We start from the raw sequence: 19050 nt of genomic DNA on the forward strand, positions 1-19050 counted from the left end.
AATCAAAACGCAACATGATTTTTAATGAGCTCAATACAGCACGACACGACACGACATAAATAACGATAAAATTTAGATTTGGGCCAAAAAAATTAACCCTACAACCAAAACCAACAAGATTAAAATCCCTAGCATCACATTTCATATCATTCCGGGTTAAAACACAAGAAAATGTGACAATGGTCATTCACATGTACAATTAGTGGTCACAAACACATGCACGTGTGATTAACATGCATGAACATCTAATCCCAAAATTCAAATCTCACACACAACATGCATGCATTTCCTTGGATTAACAAAAACAAAAAAAATATCTCAATTTCCGATTAATTGCACCTTCTTTCTTCTCACTTTTATCATATTAACAACAACATAATAATCGTATGGGATTTAAAAATCAGGTTTTGGGGATCTTGTTGTCTAATGGACAATCTGTTGGGTCTTCTTAGAATTAGGGTTAAAAGAGGTATAAATCTCGTTATTCGTGATTTTCGATCCAGCGATCCTTATTGCATTTTGAAACTGGGCGATCAGGTTATTATTATTAATTTTTTCATGAACGTATTCAATTTGATTCGATTACATGCATGCATGGTGATAACTGTTTGTTTGTGTGTTTGATCATGTAGAAATTGAAGACTCGCATTATCTATAAAGAGCTAAATCCCGTGTGGGATGAAGATTTGACTCTTTCAATCGAAAATCCTGATCTTCCGATTGAACTGGTACGTAATATGATATCCTGAACGAAGATATAACCTTGTGTTTATGTTTATATCTTAAATTGTTCATATACACAATAATTATTAATTAGATTCACAAAGCAAAGATTAAAAGAGCTTGAATTAAAAAATTAGCTTGTTTAATAAATGAACCCGATCCGAGTGGGCTAGCGAGCCTAGTGTGTATATATATATATATATATATAACTCTCTTTTTATATTGAAAATATGTTTCTTACAAAAAATATGGTAAAATAACTATACGTTAATATGTTATGAATAAAAAATATATGATTAAAACATATATAAAAATTATTATTCACACATATCATTTTTCTAATGAATAATAAACGAATTGAACCTAACGAAAACAAAATACTCACGAGTTGAGCTTGAGTTTTAGGAATTGACTCGAAACAAGCCGATCACATGCTTGAGTTCTTGTAATTAATGAGGGCCGAGCTCCAGCCTAGTTGGCTTGGGCCCAACTCAACTCATCTACACCCTTAGTCAAGACGTTAGTTCTTTATGCCATTTTAACTTGATATTGATTTCATGACCCTTTGTTTATGAAATTTGTACGAGTTGAGTCAGATTATGCTTTATCTTTAACTGGTAACTTGTGAATTAAAAGATTAGCTATAAACAAGTTAAATTAAAAATAATTTTTTTTAACTAAAAAATATTTCAAGACAACCCAACCTAACATGTTCCATTGTGTAAGAATATTTACCCATTTGACCTTATTTGTTTTGACTGTTACCAAGCCCAGCCTTGTATAACTTCATTATAATCCAATGAGGCATAAGTCACCTAAAATGTATTTTTATATAATCCACTAAGTCATTTAACCAAACACGCATATTATTATTTAGTATTATAAGTTATATCATATTTGACTCAAAGAACTTAAGTATTCGTTAAAAATGTAATGCGACAAGAGAACCCGACTTGTTTCATTGTGTAAGAAACTGTATTCATTTGGCGTGACCCGTCTTGGCTTGTTAGATAACATGTATGACTACTCAATGTAGTTTAACCAGTCATAAGCAACTGAAAATGTATAGTGATATAATCCCACTAAATCATTTCCTAAAAGATAAATTAGATTATTAAACAATTAATAAATTTTCTTATCATTATACATTTCATTAAAGATAAATTAGACTATTATACAGTTTTATTAGTTTTTTTTGGTAAAAAAATGTTTCAAGAATCCGACATTTTTTAATGTGTGCCATGATACAAGCATTAGAACCGAATTTATTTAATTTGTTACTCAACTCGTGTGACCTTACTTTAGTCCAATGACATCTGTGGATCCTTTTAAGACTTATACGCTTCTCACAGGTTTTTTAATTTTACCTAAGCATATGAATCATATTCTTATACGCATGCATATATGTGTTGCAGGAGGTTTATGATCATGACACGTTTAGTAGGGACGATGAAATGGGAGATGCAGATATTGACATCCAACCATTTCTTGAGGCACATAAGATGCACTTGGACCCGCATACGGTCACAAATGGCACTATTCTAAAGAAAGTTGAGCCATCCGAGTCAAATTGCCTATCGGAAGAAAGCTGTGTGACATGGAAAGATGGTATGATCTCTCAAAATATGCTTCTTAAATTACGGAACGCTGAATCTGGAGAAATTGAACTTGAGTTGCATTGGATTGACCTACCGGGAGCCCATCACATTTAGAGTGTGTTTTAGAATGTTCTATATGTTGGTAGGGTTAACCATCAACAACGGATCTAGAAGGGATTAGGGTATTATTTTTTCTATTTTTTTTTTGTAATTTTTGTAGTGTAAAATAAAAATATATAAGTAAAAATAAAATACAAAATATTTGTAATACGTATTTTGAATTACGTTTTTATAACAATGGTGTGTGAAGCATGTTAAATTTTTGATTCGTTAATATTGTTAACGAATCAAAGTGAGCTACAAATGTTCCTTGGTTGCATGGAACTAATATGCTTACAAACCCAACAAGTCCAAAAATAAGAGATCGACCATTTTGAAATGGATCACAAAAAAGGAATGTGTCAAAGAAGCATGATTGATTTGATGATATTTTTGTTGATTCATTTATGTTCCTAAGAAAAATCCAAACAACACTTGATAATATTTGGACAGATAACATTTTACTACCCTTTTAAGATCTTGACAGATTTTGGTTGTCTTCTTATTTAACATTATCTTGAAATAATTTGTATGTTATTTGTATTCTTGTGACTTTTAGCTTAGTTTCATATTCATATGCTCATTGACTTGTTTAAACAATATTTCATTAAGATTTATCATTTTTGAGCTCACTAATTTCTTTTAGGACTATTGGTTTTTATTGGTCCCAAGTATTTCATTTTTGCCGGCGCTGGTCCCAACTATCACTTTAACTGCCAACGGTCCCAACTTTCACACATGTGTCTGCCACCAGTCCACGACTAACCGAGTACTAACTCCGTTATGTTTTAGATGACGTGTCCATCCTACGTGTTAAAAAACCTTGACGTGGCTGCCTGCGTGTATATTAATAACAAAAAACCCTTCTCCTCCTTCACAAATCTGCAAATTAAAGTCAAAATCAAAACCAATGGGGTTAGGGTTACTAGCTTCCAAAGCTCTCCGATCCAAACTCATACCAACAAACCCTAGACTCCTCCGTACCATCACCTCAACACCGGACCTCCACAAACCCGAATCCGCAGCCGAACCGGATCTCCCGAAGCGGACACCGATTGCCGGAGCCAGGGTTCATTTCCCCAACCCGGATGACGTCATCGAGGTCTTTGTGGACGGCTATCCGGTTAAGATCCCGAAAGGTATGACGGTGTTGCAGGCGTGTTCGGTTGCTGGTGTGGACATACCGAGGTTTTGTTACCATGACCGCTTGTCGATTGCCGGGAACTGTCGGATGTGTTTTCACTAAACTTTAGTAACCCTAACCCCATTGGTTTTGATTTTGACTTTAATTTGCAGATTTGTGAAGGAGGAGAAGGGTTTTTTGTTATTAATATACACGCAGGCAGCCACGTCAAGGTTTTTTAACACGTAGGATGGACACGTCATCTAAAACATAACGGAGTTAGTACTCGGTTAGTCGTGGACTGGTGGCAGACACATGTGTGAAAGTTGGGACCGTTGGCAGTTAAAGTGATAGTTGGGACCAGCGCCGGCAAAAATGAAATACTTGGGACCAATAAAACCAATAGTCCTTTCTTTTAAGGTCTTTCTTATCATTTTTTGAAATATTAATCTCATTATATAATTCTGAGTGAAAAACACACAAATAATTATATTTGTATTATATAACTCATCATAATTTACATGTGAGTTGGTATTTTAACTTATCATAATTGATATGCGAGTTATTTTTATCAAGAGGAATTGCTATTCGAAGGCTATGAAATAAATTCCTATCATTTGCGTCATCCTCAATCTTCAAATACTATTACTTTATTTTATTCAAGATATCTGTAATTATTCTATAGATGTAATACCTTAAAAATATCATGTATAAAATGTCTCTCTTAAAAAGTGTAGGGACCTAACGGTATTTCCAGACAAAAATAATTTGAAGTTTTACAATGAAAAAAATTGAAAATTTGCTAGTAGTCGACCACTACCCAAGCCATAATAGTTCGCTATGACATGGCTAAGGAATCAATCTCATGTTGACACATGACAGATGATGAAGTGTTAACGTTGACGCGTGCTAGGTGAGCCAGCATGATGGCAACCACAACGAAAGCCGCAAACGGTCCGCCAAACATAAATATCTTCTGAGTAGCTAGATGCTAGCGCGTGCCTAGTGACACAACTGTCAAAGTTCAGTGGCAGATTCCACCGATACGTTTAGCTGTCCACTAAGGGTCCCGGTAAGAACCTAAAATAGTGGGGTTTAGAAGTTAGTTTCTCATTCTAAAATGATGGATGATCTTACTAAGATTGTGGTCATGATGTATACACAGTATTAGACAAACGAGTATGCTCACCCCGCACCCCTAGGGCGCCTGAGTTGGTCGGTTGGTGCAACATGGAGCATCACGTTGCGCATAGCAACACCATTGGGTGGTGGTGTTACTCTTTATGTGGGTGATGACACTATGTAGGATGAATGCCATCCATTTTCTTGTGTTTTATAGGTTATGCTTTCAAAATATTATATAAGGGTTAAAAGATGAAAGAAAAAAAGATGATGATAATTTGACGCTAAGGTGACACATAACAATGAAAAATGAGTTATTAGTATAACATATAGTTTTGTTGTAGCTTAAACAACCATGATGACACGACGTGTGGCCCCTTTAGAGTTAAGACGCTTCGTAATTTTTATAAAGACATATTATTTAAATTGATATGTCAGTCATAACGACAAAAATCTTAACCATATCCCCATCGAACCATTACACTTTATATCAGTTATTATATTGTCTCTTTACTCTGATCGCCTACTGTTCCCGTGTTACCTTCGTCAACCGTATTAAAAAAAACATTTTTTTTATTAGAATAATATAATAACCGATACAATGTGATTACACATATAAATGTTGTTATCAAATAATTAAAACTCATATTAATAATAGAATTGATTAAGAATCACAAACCCACAATAAAACAAAAAAAATAAAATAAAAAATCAATGATTGAAACTTTCATTTCACAAATAAACCAAACAAATAAATCTAGATCCAAATTCCAAACTCACACCATGATCCATTAAATTAAAACCACATTCAATGAAGAATCAGAAGAAACCGTAACGTGTTCCGATATCACCTCACAACTCGCCACCTCTCTAAAACAAACCATACCATGCCACTAAGCCCCTATAAGTCAACATGACGTCAGCAATCGTCACCGGCGATCGTTACCTGGAATCTCTCGTTCACTTCGTCGAGAATCACGCCGGTCCGTTAATCGAAGGCACACTCGTACTGAAGTTAAATCCAGTAGGTCTTCACTACGTCCAGTCACGCCTCGAGTCCTTGACGGAGCTTGAGCGCTTACTCGCCGGAGCTCCGGTGGATTATCTTCGCGCCTACGTTTCGGATTTAGGTGATCACCGTGCGCTTGAGCAGTTACGGAGGATTTTGCGCTTACTCACGGCGGTTAAGGTCGTCTCAGTTCTGCCGCCGGGATCGTGTAGAGATCCGACGCCGGTGTGCTTGTTGCCGTTTGGTAGGTTGAAGGTTTTGGAGCTACGTGGATGTGATTTGTCCACGTCAGCTGCGAGAGGGTTGCTGGAGCTTAGGCATACGCTGGAGAAGATTATCTGTCATGATTCCACTGTATGATTGGTTTAGATTCTCAGTTTATGTTTATTGTTAAATTAGGTTTGGTTATAGTTGATAATTGTGAAATTGAACTTTGAAATGTTGTTCTGTTCTTGTTGAGGTGAAATAGGATGTGAATATTCTGATTGTTATAGGATTAGGTCTACTTCTAGTTAAGAATTGTGATAATGAACTTCGAAAAATGTTGTTCTGTTCTCGTCGAGGTGAAATTGGATGTGAATTTTCTGATTGTTATAGGATTAGGTTTACATCTAGTTGAAAATTGTGAAATGGTACTTTGACTTGTTGTTTCTGTTTTTGTTGAGGTGAATTAGGATGCGAAATTTCTGATTATTATAGGAATACGTTTACTTCTAATTGAGAATTTTGAAAAGGTACTTTTGACACGTTGTTTCTGTTCTTGTTGCGTGAAATGGGATGAGAAATTTCTGATTATTGTAGGATTAGGTCTGCTTCTTGTTGAGAATTGTGAAATTGAACTTCGAAATATTGTTTCTGTTCTTGTTGAGGTGAAATAGAAAGCGGATTTTTTGATTATTATAGGATTAGGTCTACTTCTAGTTGACAATTGTGAGATAGTACTTTGACTTGTTATGTTCTTGTTGAGGGGAAACAGGATGTGAAATTTCTGATTATTATAGGATTAGGTTTACTTCTAGTTGAAAATTGTGAAATAGTACTTACATGACATTGTTTCTGTTCTTGTTGAGGTGAAATAGGATGCACTTCGACATGTGTTTGCTAATAGAATTGCTGAGATAGAAGACTCTCCTCAGTGGAAGCGATTATCATTTGTTTCTTGTGCTTATAATGGCTTGGTTTTGATGGATGATTCCTTGAGACTCCTGCCTGTTGTTGAAACCCTTGATTTGAGTAGGAACAAGTTTGCTAAAGTGGATAATCTATGGAGATGTAGCAAGTTGAAGCATCTGGACCTTGGTTTTAATCAGTTGAGAACAATTTCATCGTTTAGTAAGGTAAGGCTAATTAGCCATTTTTTAAGTTCTGCAATTATTGAGTTGTTGTATATTTACGTGAAACAGTTGTATATTGATAAACCAAATGCTAAATATGGGCTGAAGCAAAGGGTTGGGATACTTGGCTATCTAACAATCTATATGCACAACATTTGTATGGTAGTCAAGTGGATAAACATACTCTCATGTATACGAAAATCATGATTTACGGGTACCCAGTTACAATATTTATGCTTTAAACAACTTTTTCTTGTCTACAACACTCACTTTGGAAATTTGTCAACAATTTTGGATTAGAAGTTTGATTGAGCTTTGAAATGTGGCAGAGATGCTACATGTATTTACAGTTGACATCCATCATATTCACAAAGTTGAAATTGTTGGTCTTTGTCTTGTCGTCTTGATGGTTATGGCCTTATGGGAATGTGCAAAATAGTGGTGATTGAAATTCCGTTTTATGTAGGCTCTTGTTTTTTCGTAATTTGCACACTTTGTCCTCAAAGATGAAAATCGCATGTGATTAAGAGTAGTTTTATACTTTTATTACAAAAGCCTGATTCAAATTACTAAAGCTTTTCAAGCATATTTTTGGTACTTCTAATCAGATAGTTAATTTGCACTGGTTTGGTTTGGGAGCATATCCGCATATGATAGGTGGCCCCTAACCATTGAAACCATAAGTCCATACTAGATCAAGTGAACCGGTAACAAGGAGAATAACACTACTCAAAGTTCAACAGGTGTTTGGTTATTGTGTTTGTAAATCAACTTAATAGTTAAGCACATATTGTCCTATGTAAGCTCGGGCTTGGCCCCCCTATATATTGATGTGATGCTAGAGGACTCATATAATTAATAACTGTTAAACAAAATACAAAATCAGCTTGCTTTTGTGAGGCGGCAGTCTCTCTTAAATGACCTACTTTTGAGAGTTAGTTCTGTCCAAGTATGCTTAAGTTTATCCCTGGATCAATAATTAAATCAAGCAGAAACCATCTCATAATCCCTACTTAATAGTGTTACAACATTATGGAACTAGTATTGTTGCCTTAATGTTAGGACGGAATGCTATTGTTGCTTACTTTATTTATGGAGATACAGCTGTTGACTATTTTACTAATTAACTCTTGGAGTTAGTGTCACTTTATTCTGGTTAATTACTAATATAGACAATGATTGTATTTTAATAATCAAATGAGGCAATTATCAGAGTTATATAAAGCCACTGTGTTTTTTTGACTTATTGATGGGAGTATTGAGTTCATAAAGTTGGTCAAGTTGATTGTTTTAGGGCATGTTTGGGATTGAGTTTGAAAAATGCTTGAAAAAGCCATTTTGAAAAGCCTGGAGTTGGGGCTTTTAGAAAACTGCTTTTTAAACCTTTCAAAAAGCTAAAATAAAAAGGATTTTTGTGATTGCCAAACACATTTTGGCTTATTGGCTTTTTGAAACCATCAAAAAGCCAATAAGCATTTTTCATACTCAATCCCAAACATGCTCTTACTTATTTCCTAATACTTGAATACTTGATCTCTCTTAATAACATCTTGGGTGCACCAATGAGTAAAAATTATCTTTTGTATGCATTATTCTTGTATGCAGGTCTCATGTCAAATTGTGAAACTAGTGTTGAGGAACAATGCTCTTACTACCATTCGTGGGATAGAGAATCTAAAATCACTTGAAGGGCTTGATCTTTCCTACAATATTATTTCCAACTTTTCAGAGTTGGAACTCCTATCTGGTCTTCCATCACTTCAGAATTTGTGGTTAGAAGGAAATCCAATATGTTCTGCCAACTGGTACAGAGCACAATTGTATAGCTTCTTCTCTGATCCCGATAAAGTAAGAACTGGGAAAAAAAATACGTATAGTATTGCTAATATCTTTCACAGTTTCACCATTTTGTGATCGATATGTTATTTTGTGTTTTCTTTTCTTTAATTTGCAGCTGATATTGGATGACAAGAAGATCTCAACTAGAGAGGTTTGGAAGAGACAGATTATTGTTGCTAGTAGGCATAAGCAACCAGCTAGTTTTGGATTTTATTCACCAGTCAAAGATGATGCTGAAGCAGAGGGGAGTGTTAACCCAAGAACGGTTAGTAATTAATAATGCGGTTTTTGGATTTACGTGTGCTGATTGAAATTGTAATAATCAGATAAATCAATTGTTTGAGTGTTTGACAAATCCTGATTATTAGCAAGTAATAGGTAAAAAAGACATTTTTTGTGGAAAAGGTGAGGTGGAATTTTACTAAATGTCTTATCAAATTATGTTAAAAGAAGGGGTAAATAGGTAAATTTAGTATGTTGTTTGTGAATTAGTTTATTGTAATTGGTATGAAATTCATTCCCCATAACTGATTCTTAAACAATCACATAGTCAGTAGAATCAGTTTGTTCAGAAATTCAAAAACTGATTATTTCATCTTCAACTCAAATCATTTCAAAAGGCAAATCCATGTACACCCTTAAGTTCATAATTTGGAAGTTGCTTGACTGTGATTACTTTCTGACCTACTTTCAGAGGAAGCTGTCTCGTGTTGCCAGTATTGAAAGCGAAACAGCAAGCACGGATGCAAATTCTGATAACGATTCTATAACTTGTGATGATGAGGATCGGGACAAACAGGAGATTCCTGATTCAAACAAGGAAGCTGAAATAGTTGATTTCATGCAAAAAATCGAGTTCATGAAAAAAGAGCATTCCGCTTTATGGCTGGAGGAGTTTCAAAGATGGATGGCTCATGTTTCTGATGATCATGTGAAGAGTGAAATACAAGCCCTAGTTCCTAACAAGGGAAAAGATTCCAGAAAACAAAGAAGGTTAAAACATTTTGGTAAAAAATCAAGATATATATCATCTTCTGCTGAAGCTTTTGATGATGATCATGATATGGAGCGTGAAGAATCTTATTACCCGTATGATGATCTGTCTGTCAATACTGTATTACATGAAATTGAAGATGGGTCTATTTCAAGTCATAATAAAAGGGTTGATCTTACTAGAATAACTCAGCCACCAAAAGATGAAGGGGCAAGTTCTAACAATGGTATCAAAGTTGAAGGACCTGAAATGTCAATCTTGGAAACTGTAGATGATATTATTGAAGCACGTTCTCCCTCAGTACATGCAGGATCACCACCTCATTATCAAGAAGATATTCTTCAACGCCGCCAAAATTTAGAGGAAGAATTTCTGCAGCTATCTGCTGAGTCATTCTCTATAGCTTCTTCAGATAGTTACACCAGTGATAGTGGAGATGATTATGGGGAAAACGGATCACATGTTCATAACGAATCAACAACTGCTGATCATTCAAGAAGTATGGATAGCTTAATGTTTTTATCTTCTGAAGATTTACAGAAGGCTATAGAAAGTGACTCGTGTTCTGTAAAGCATGGGGATTCTGAACAATTAAGCAGCAATGTTTATGAAGGAAGTCGGCATGATGGTGAAATAGTTGGTCTCATGAAGCAAGAAGCAAATTGGTTAGAGAAGAAAATGGGCAAACGGAAAACAAAACCAAGGGTTATATCGTTAAAGGAGAAGATGATACAAACAGAAACAAATGGTTCACATAAGTTGAACTGCAGTGCACATGATGTACACGAGCCAAGTTGGCAAGAGGCTAGCATGAGGGAGTACCAGATGTTGGTTGACGGTAGAGGTGACAAATTCAACCTATTTTGTTATAAATAATTTTATTTTGGTTATGTTTCTATATCTAACGGGTCAAACGGCTAAAGTCAGAAAAATTTAAAAGGAAACGTTCAAATGGGTTGAAATCGCCAGGAGTATTTTAATGCATAAATCTATTATATTATTGTTGAAATGATATAATTTTTGTAATCGTATTTGACTCATTAGTTATTTAGAAAGAGGCTGCATCGTTCGACGGGAAGTTTGTTTATGTTCGTTCGAACGTGAACACAATTTTCTGTTCATTTAATTACACGAACAAGCATGAACAAATGTCTCATTTGTTTATTTACTTATTTACGGTCGTTCATTTATCTCCGTTCGTTTATATTTGTTAATTCGTTTATGTTTATTTGCATATCCTCTTAATTTTATTCATTACTAATACTAATTTGAAACCAATTTGATTTTCATATTTTTAAATAAATTTTGGCATGTTTATTTACGTATCCACTTTTTTATTCGTTTATGTTTATTTACATGTTTATTTTTGACATGCTTGATGTGATGATTATGGTATTTTAGACTATAATTTGGATAGCCAGTTTACTTTTAGCTCGTGTTGGGTATGCTCGTCATTTATGTTCATCATTTGTGTTCGTAAACCGTTCGTTTAGAATATGAACAATTGGCCATAAACGGGCACGTTCATCTTCTAAACAAACGAACACACACAAGAAAATGCGTGTTTTAATTGTTTTGTGTTTGCTGGTTAAAGTTGAATGAACAAACACGAACAAGCCCCGTTCGGATAATTTACAGGACTACCACCCATAATGTTTCTATTCATACAAAAATTTACTGCTTTTGATCCGTTACATGATCCGTCCAACCCGTCCAATTTTCTACCTCTAATTAACAGGATTTACTATTGATGCAGGAGGGATTTTTCTGGAAGATAACGTGGCCGGCCCCATGACAAAAGAACTTATCCATAAGAACTTTAACGTGGATCTTGCAGATTTTGGGATTGAAGAAACATGCTGGCAATATGTGTCTTGCAAGTGTTTGCTTGAGGATCCATCTGGGTGCAGTAAAAGGTACTGTTTTCATTAACACTCGCTATATTTTATGAGTGATCTTGAATGCGAGTTAACAACTTACACTCATCATTGGATAAGTTTTATGTTTTACCGTCATTATAAATTTTACTCTCTGTGATGTTATATGGTGGGCTGAATGCATGTCAACATCTTGTATTCTTGTATGTATCATGAATTAAACAACTGCAGTTTCATTTGTTAATCTGACAGTGGAATGGCGTTATTGCTTAACTGTGAACAGAAGTTGTATGTTGTGCTTCTCAATGGCCGGCATGATGGGTCAGGTTAGGTTCGTTGCGGTATGACCATTATGCAAATCAGAATTGGTTAAAAATCCTTTTTTTTTTATAAATAACAATGCTACTTATGCAAGTGTTTTTTATTTCTATTAAGATAATTTTGTTGTCATTTTGTAGGATCTAGCCCGAGTCTAGTAGGTTGCTTCGGTACAGAAGATGTCAAAGAGGTTTTAGTAGGCTTAGGACTTCAGGCAGTGAGGTGAGTATGTCAGCATTTGACTCGCTTCCTGTAGCTCCAAACATTACTTGACAAATGTTTTTTGGTCATAAGTAACATTTTAATGTTTTGAAATAGATCCAAACTATATATCTCATTTTTTTTTGAGAAATGAGTTTGGTATCTATTTCCAGCATATTAAATAGGCTTGTCGTTTATACCTATTAATTAACTGGTTGCACCAGCCGCCACGTGTCACAAATTCTTTATCCACAAGATTCTTTTTCCGGCTTCTCTTATTTACCCCTTTGTATTTATAGTAATGTAACACAATATATAAAATACATTAAATTAAATTAAGTATAGTAACTTATGTGAGATATCTGACTTCAAATATATTAAATTATGAGTTAGTAACTTGTACGTAATCTGATAAGTATTCAATGGAGAGTCAAAGTCAAGAAGTCATAGTCAAAGGCTTGATTAGGGGAGTCAAGGTCAAGGGCTAAATTTATGGGAAGTTTCGAACACTTAAAGTAGAATAAATAGGCCTAGGGTCATATCTTTCTTCATATCTTGTTTATTTTTTGTTATCAAGTTTATCTTGTATTTGGAGACTTACCCATCTCGAATTGGTTAAATTGGAGATTAGCCCCTCTCGAATCGGGCCAACTATGTTATTATTTCAATAAATTAAATAGTACGTTTTCTGGGTTCTATCATTTGGTTCCATTGCCTGGAAATCGAATGGCATCCTCGACCCGGAACAACCCAGATGGAGGTGGATCGAATTTAGAGTCTATTGATGTTCAATTGGCAGCAATCGCTGCTAAACTTGAATTTCTAGAGTCTCTCAAAGAAGATGTCGCAGTGCTCAAATCACACGCCCTTTTAAAAGAAAAATCAGGTAGCGGTTTTGGCCCTGCAAAATTTCAAACTCCGGACGAATATTTATGCAGCATCAAACAAACTGGAACTGTTCGCGAGTAGAGTCTTGAATTCGCCTAACGGTCTGCTCGAGTGTCAGATTGGCCCGACCACTGTCTACTTGGGGTGTTCCTAAATGGGCTTAAAGACGAGTTGAAGATTGGTGTTCGAATTCATAAACCTCGAACGGTTTACAATGCTTTCAGACTTGCTGCAGAATATGAAGCCAAGTTGGGACAGAACCGGTTAAGAGCAGAGTCACCTTGGGTTCCTGCTAGATCGTTATCCATTACGTCCAATAGCAATTTACCTGTTTCCTTTACACCTTCAAGTACGGGTCACTGATGTAAAGCAGAAACATTTAAAATGCTAGAGCCTGTAGAAGAAGAAAATCAGACTTGTCCAGCAAAGGAAGAGCTAGAGAATCACGAGGACAATTTTCTTGAAATCAGCCTACACGCCGTTACAAACAATTTATCAATTCCTCGTGGCATGTCTTGCGAATCTATTGCAAGGCCCTCATCAAAGGTATTCGTCACACTTAAGGTCCTTCCGGATACTATAATTTGGGAAATCTACCTCCGACAACATTCCATTTCAGCTTATTCTTGGGTCTATGTAACTGATAAGCATACAATTGAATGGCTTATTGCTTGGCTACCAAATCCAAGCTGGAGACAATGATCAGCCATGTTCAATGAATCGGGTCTATGAAGCGGGTGCAACCACCATTGAGTGGCTTATTGCTTGGTTCGTCAATGTAAAGAAGATGGTTGTAGTGAAAGTCTTGTTTATTACTTGAAGTGTGAGAAATACATAAACAACTACATCTATTTATACACAAATAAACCCTAGCTATCAACCCATAAAAGGCCCATGGGCTTTAGTCAACTATATGGGCTAAAACCCTAATTATAACTAAATACAACTAACACTCCTCCTCAAGTTGGAGCATAGATGTTAATCATGCCCAACTTGTTACAAATAAAATCTATCTGAGCTTTCCGGAGCGGTTTAGTTAGAATGTCTGCTAGCTGAAAATTTGTCTTCACATGAACTGGTTGAATGGAAGGAGGATCAGTTTGTGTGCCTACTACTCGATCTCTGATAAGGTGGCAGTCGACCTCAATATGTTGTCCTCTCATGAAATACTTGATTCTTGGCTATGTGAATGGCTGACTGACTATCACAGTATAACCTCATCAAGTCATTAGAAACAACCCCGAGCTCTCTGAGAAGACGACGAACCCATGTCATCTCTGATGTTACATCTGCCATGGCTCTATATTCCGATTAGGCACTCGACCGGGAAACCGTGTGTTGCTTCTTACTCTTCCATGATACAAGATTTCCTCCAACAAACACACAATATCCAGTGGTAGATCGTCGAGAAATCGGACAACCTGCCCAATCTGCATCTGAGAACCCTGATATCCGACCATCTCCTTCTGTGAAGGCACCTACACGACAATGACCCTGATCGGAGTATAATATACCCAAGCCAGGTGAGGTCTTAAGATATCTTAAGACACGAATGGCAGCATCCCAGTGACCGGTGTATGGTGTAGCCATAAATTGGCTCAGAACACTGACAGTAAAGGAGATATCCGGTCGTGTGACGGTTAAATAATTAAGTTTACCAACCAACCGTCTGTATCGCTCAGGATCTTTCATTGGATCTCCTTCCTTTGGGAGGAGTTTCTTTGTAGGAAGCATTGGGGTATCAACAGGTTTACAACCCAGTAAGCCACATTCAGTTAACATATCAAGAACATACTTTCGTTGGGAGAGAAGTATTCCTTGTGGAGAGCGGGATACTTCTATGCCAAGGAAATACCTCAATCGACCTAAGTCGCTGACCTGAAACTGAGACTGAAGAAACTGCTTGAGTTCGATAATCCTGACCTCGTCATCACCTGTGATTATAATGTCATCCACATAAACAACTACGATAATCCTCTTTCCTTTCTGGTGTCTAAAGAAGACAGAGTGATCGTAGGCACTCCGAGTCATCCCAAACTGTCCCATAACACTAGAGAATCGACCAAACCATGCCCTGGGAGACTGTTTAAGACCATATAGAGAACGACGTAGTCTGCAAACTTTCGAGGCCTCCTCCTCAACAACGAACCCTGGGGGCTGCTCCATATATACCTCCTCCTCAAGAACACCATTAAGAAAGGCGTTCTTGACATCAAGCTGATGGAGCGGCCAATGATTAATGGCAGCAAGAGCGATACAAATACGGACAGATGGCATTTTAGCAACCGGAGAGAAGGTTTCATCGTAATCAATGCCATATGCCTGAGAATACCCCTTTGCAACCAACCGACCCTTTAAACGGTGTAAAGAGCCATCCGGGTGTAGTTTAACTGTAAACACCCAACGACAACCAACAATACGCTTCCCTTTAGGAAGTGTTTCAAGATCCCATGTATGATTGGACTTTAGAGCCCCAATTTCATCTTCCATAGCCTGTCTCCATCCTAGGTGAGCGAGAGCTCTCGTCACATTCTTGGGAATCGGGTAGGAATCAAGGGTAGTGGTGTACGCATGAGATTCAGGAGATAGGTGGGTGTAGGCAACATAGTCCTGAATTGGGTAACGAGTACATTTCCGGGGTTCCTTGCGTAAGGAAATAGGTATATCGGGAAGTGGGGCACCAGGAGGATCATAAACGGGTGTAACAGAGGTTGTTGGATCGGGTAAGGATGTATTAGTGAGAGGTGTGGATTGCTCAGATGTAGACGGAGTATCGGAGGGTATTTCGGGGTCGTGGCCAGGGTGTGAATCAAGAGTCGCTGATGTTTGACCCCTACCCCGCCTTGCATATGTGAAAAGCAGTGGCGGAGATTCTGTCGGTGGGTCAGAATCAGTAGAGATTGGATCGGTAGAAGGAATTGACACAGGAATGGTGGGGATGAAGGGAGATGTGGGTATATCGAGGTCGGGAAACGGGTCAGAAACAGGAGTGGAACACTCGAGAAAGTAAGGAGACTCGTGAAAAGTGACATCGGCACTGGTAAAGTATCGGTGAAGTGATGGGCTATAGCATCGATACCCTTTTTGAACCCGTGAGTAACCAAGAAAGACACAACGAATGGCTCGGGGATCAAGTTTGATGGTTTTTGGACTATGGTCATGAACATAGGCGACGCAACCAAATACTTTAGGTGCGAGAGGAAATGGATCATCGTTGGGAAATAGTACAGAAAACGGTGTTTTACCATGAAGAACGGTTGAGGGCATGCGGTTAATCAGATATGTTGCAGTGAGAACGGCATCTCCCCAAAAACGATGAGGAACACGTGATTGGATCATGATTGTGCGAGCAACATCCAATATGTGACGATTTTTGCGTTCGGACACACCATTTTGTTGAGATGTATAAGCACACGATGATTCATGAATAATGCCGTTGGTTTTTAAGTATGAAGAAAAGTCGGTGGAAAAATATTCTTTAGCATTATCAGATCGAAAAGTTTTAATTGCGGTGTTAAATTGGTTTTGAACATAAGCATTAAATTCTCGAAATATGGAAAATACCTCACTACGAGATTTCAACAAATAAACCCAAGTAGTGCGAGAATAGTCATCAATAAAGGTAATAAAATATTCAAAACCCAACGTAGATTTGATAGGGCAAGGACCCCATACATCAGAATGAAACAGTTCAAAACAAGAACTGACTCGATTGGGCACCCTAGGGGGATAGGGACGCCTGGTATGTTTACCAAGTTGACACGACTCACAATGAAAATTAAAAGACGAAAGTGGTAAATCTGGTCGCATTTGCCTCAGAACCGCTGTAGAGGGATGACCTAACCGACAGTGAGCCTCCCTGACAGCGGAATCACATAAGTTTGCTACAGGATGCGAAAACGGGATATACGATAGAGACCTCCTGATTCAAAACCAGTACCAATTACCCGGTTTGTTCCTGGTTCATGAAAAACGCAGTGAGTTGGGTAAAAGGTCACAGAACAGTTGTTTTGTTTGGTAATCTGACTCACTGAACAAAGACTGGTAGGAAATTTAGGAACAAATAGGATAGAAGACAGTTTTAGGTTTTCCGAGTTACTGATGGATCCTATGCCGAGAACGGGACATGAAGATCCATCGGCAAGACGTACCGGTGCATGGGAAACATTTTGAAGACTAGAAAAAATACCCCGATTCCCAGTCATGTGATGTGTAGCTCCAGAATCAATCACCCATGATAAGTCAAGGCTAGAAGGTTTACCTGAATGTGCCGAGCTGGTTTGAGGATGAGGCAATTGGGAGGTAAGAAACCGTTGAATAAGATCATGCTCCTCTTTAGTAAATGTATACATGTATGTATTTTCGCCCATAGTGATACACGAAACTGAAAATTGACTGTGAACAGTAACAAGTGCGGGTGGAGGGCGGGAACAGATTCCGGCGTAAACAGTTAATCGTCGTGAACAGTTAATCCCGGCAGCGAACAGTAATTCCGGCAGCGAACAGTAACTTTCCGGCAAACGAACAGAAATTCCGGCAGTGAACTGTGATTTCCGGCGTGAACAGTATTTTCCGGCATGAACAGTGATTTCCGCGTGAACAGTGATTTCCGGGCGATGAACAGTACTCCAGTGTGAACAGTGATTCCGCGTGAACAGTATTCCGATGAACAGTGATTCCAACGTGAACAGTGCTCGTCGGTGAACAGTACTTTCACGGTCGAGAAAAAAAAAAGATTTCGTGACAGGACATAATAACAAGGCAGGGGCTTGTTTCAGATCTGAAGGCTGCTGGTGACGGCTGGTCAGACTCGGGTTCCGGTCAGATCGCGGCTAGGGTTTGGATCGAGAGCCGTAGCTCTGATACCATGTAAAGAAGATGGTTGTAGTGAAAGTAATGTTTATTACTTGAAGGTGTGAGAAATACATAAACAACTACATCTATTTATACACAAATAAACCCTAGCTATCAACCCATAAAAGGCCCATGGGCTTTAGTCAACTATATGGGCTAAAACCCTAATTATAACTAAATACAACTAACAGTCAATTTCCTTCTTTCCAACTTGAGGACAAGTCGTTTAACCGGGCGGGAAGTATTGATAAGTATTCAATGGAGAGTCAAAGTCAAGAGGTCATAGTCAAAGGCTTGATTAGGGGAGTCAAGGTCAAGGGCTAAATTTATGGGAAAGTTTCGAACACTTATTTAGAATAAATAGGCCTAGGGTCATATCTTTCTTCATATCTTGTTTATTTTTTATTATCAAGTTTATCTTGTATTTGGAGACTTACCATCTCGAATTGGTTAAATTGGAGATTAGCCCCTCTCGAATCGGGCCAACTATGTTATTATTTCAATAAATTAAATAGTACGTTTTCTGGGTTCTATCATAATCTCAATCATATCTCATCTCAAAATATCGTCTTATTGTTCCTGAATCTTTATTGCTAATTATTTAAAATATTTTCTTTTTTCAATCTGGGTAATACACGGGTTTCTAACCTAGTTTACTTTTTTCAACCTAGTTTACATATAAAGAAAGACAACAGCTTTTGCTTACTTGATGAAACGTTAACTTATTGTGTCACCTTTTTTGTCCTATATGTAGATTTTGATCTTACCATTATTGATGTCATAGGGTGTCCACTAAACGAGGGGCAAGATATATGTTTATAACTAGAAGCATAGAGAAATCAAGGATGCTTGTATCAATATTGGAAGTCTCTCATGCGAATGCCAAGAAGAAAGGGTAAGAATAAGGTGATTACGAACTTTAATGAAACTGAAAACTTTTTTTTTTCTTACTGGGTGTTGGATGTGCATTTTGATAGCAATTATATGATAGTGAATAACCTAAATCAGATATTCAGTTGTAATAAAAAAATGCGCTGTTAAGAATAGTGCTTATTTGACCCCTAGCTAATT

The 19050-nt window shown here is 37.2% G+C and overlaps 1 protein-coding gene and 1 pseudogene across 1 annotated transcript; both read left to right on the top strand.

The window, feature by feature from the left end:
• The first annotated feature begins 426 nt into the window (after positions 1-426).
• Positions 427-2435, top strand: LOC143626707 (protein C2-DOMAIN ABA-RELATED 5 pseudogene; annotated as a pseudogene).
• Positions 2436-5411: 2976 nt separating this feature from the next.
• LOC143626724 (uncharacterized) lies at positions 5412-19048 on the top strand. Its single transcript, XM_077096716.1, has 10 exons — positions 5412-6028; positions 6754-7011; positions 8614-8856; positions 8963-9112; positions 9542-10685; positions 11598-11757; positions 11971-12044; positions 12177-12258; positions 18764-18874; positions 18988-19048. Exons 1-10 carry the CDS (start codon positions 5579-5581, stop codon positions 19046-19048), a joined length of 2733 nt encoding a protein of 910 aa, XP_076952831.1. The 5' UTR covers positions 5412-5578.
• The last annotated feature ends 2 nt before the right edge of the window (positions 19049-19050 follow it).

The sequence above is a fragment of the Bidens hawaiensis genome, unplaced genomic scaffold, assembly GCF_021521415.1.
Source record: "Bidens hawaiensis isolate Kalapana, Puna unplaced genomic scaffold, B.hawaiensis_p1.1 tig00004478_1, whole genome shotgun sequence".
In the NCBI taxonomy this organism is placed as follows: Eukaryota; Viridiplantae; Streptophyta; class Magnoliopsida; order Asterales; family Asteraceae; genus Bidens; species Bidens hawaiensis.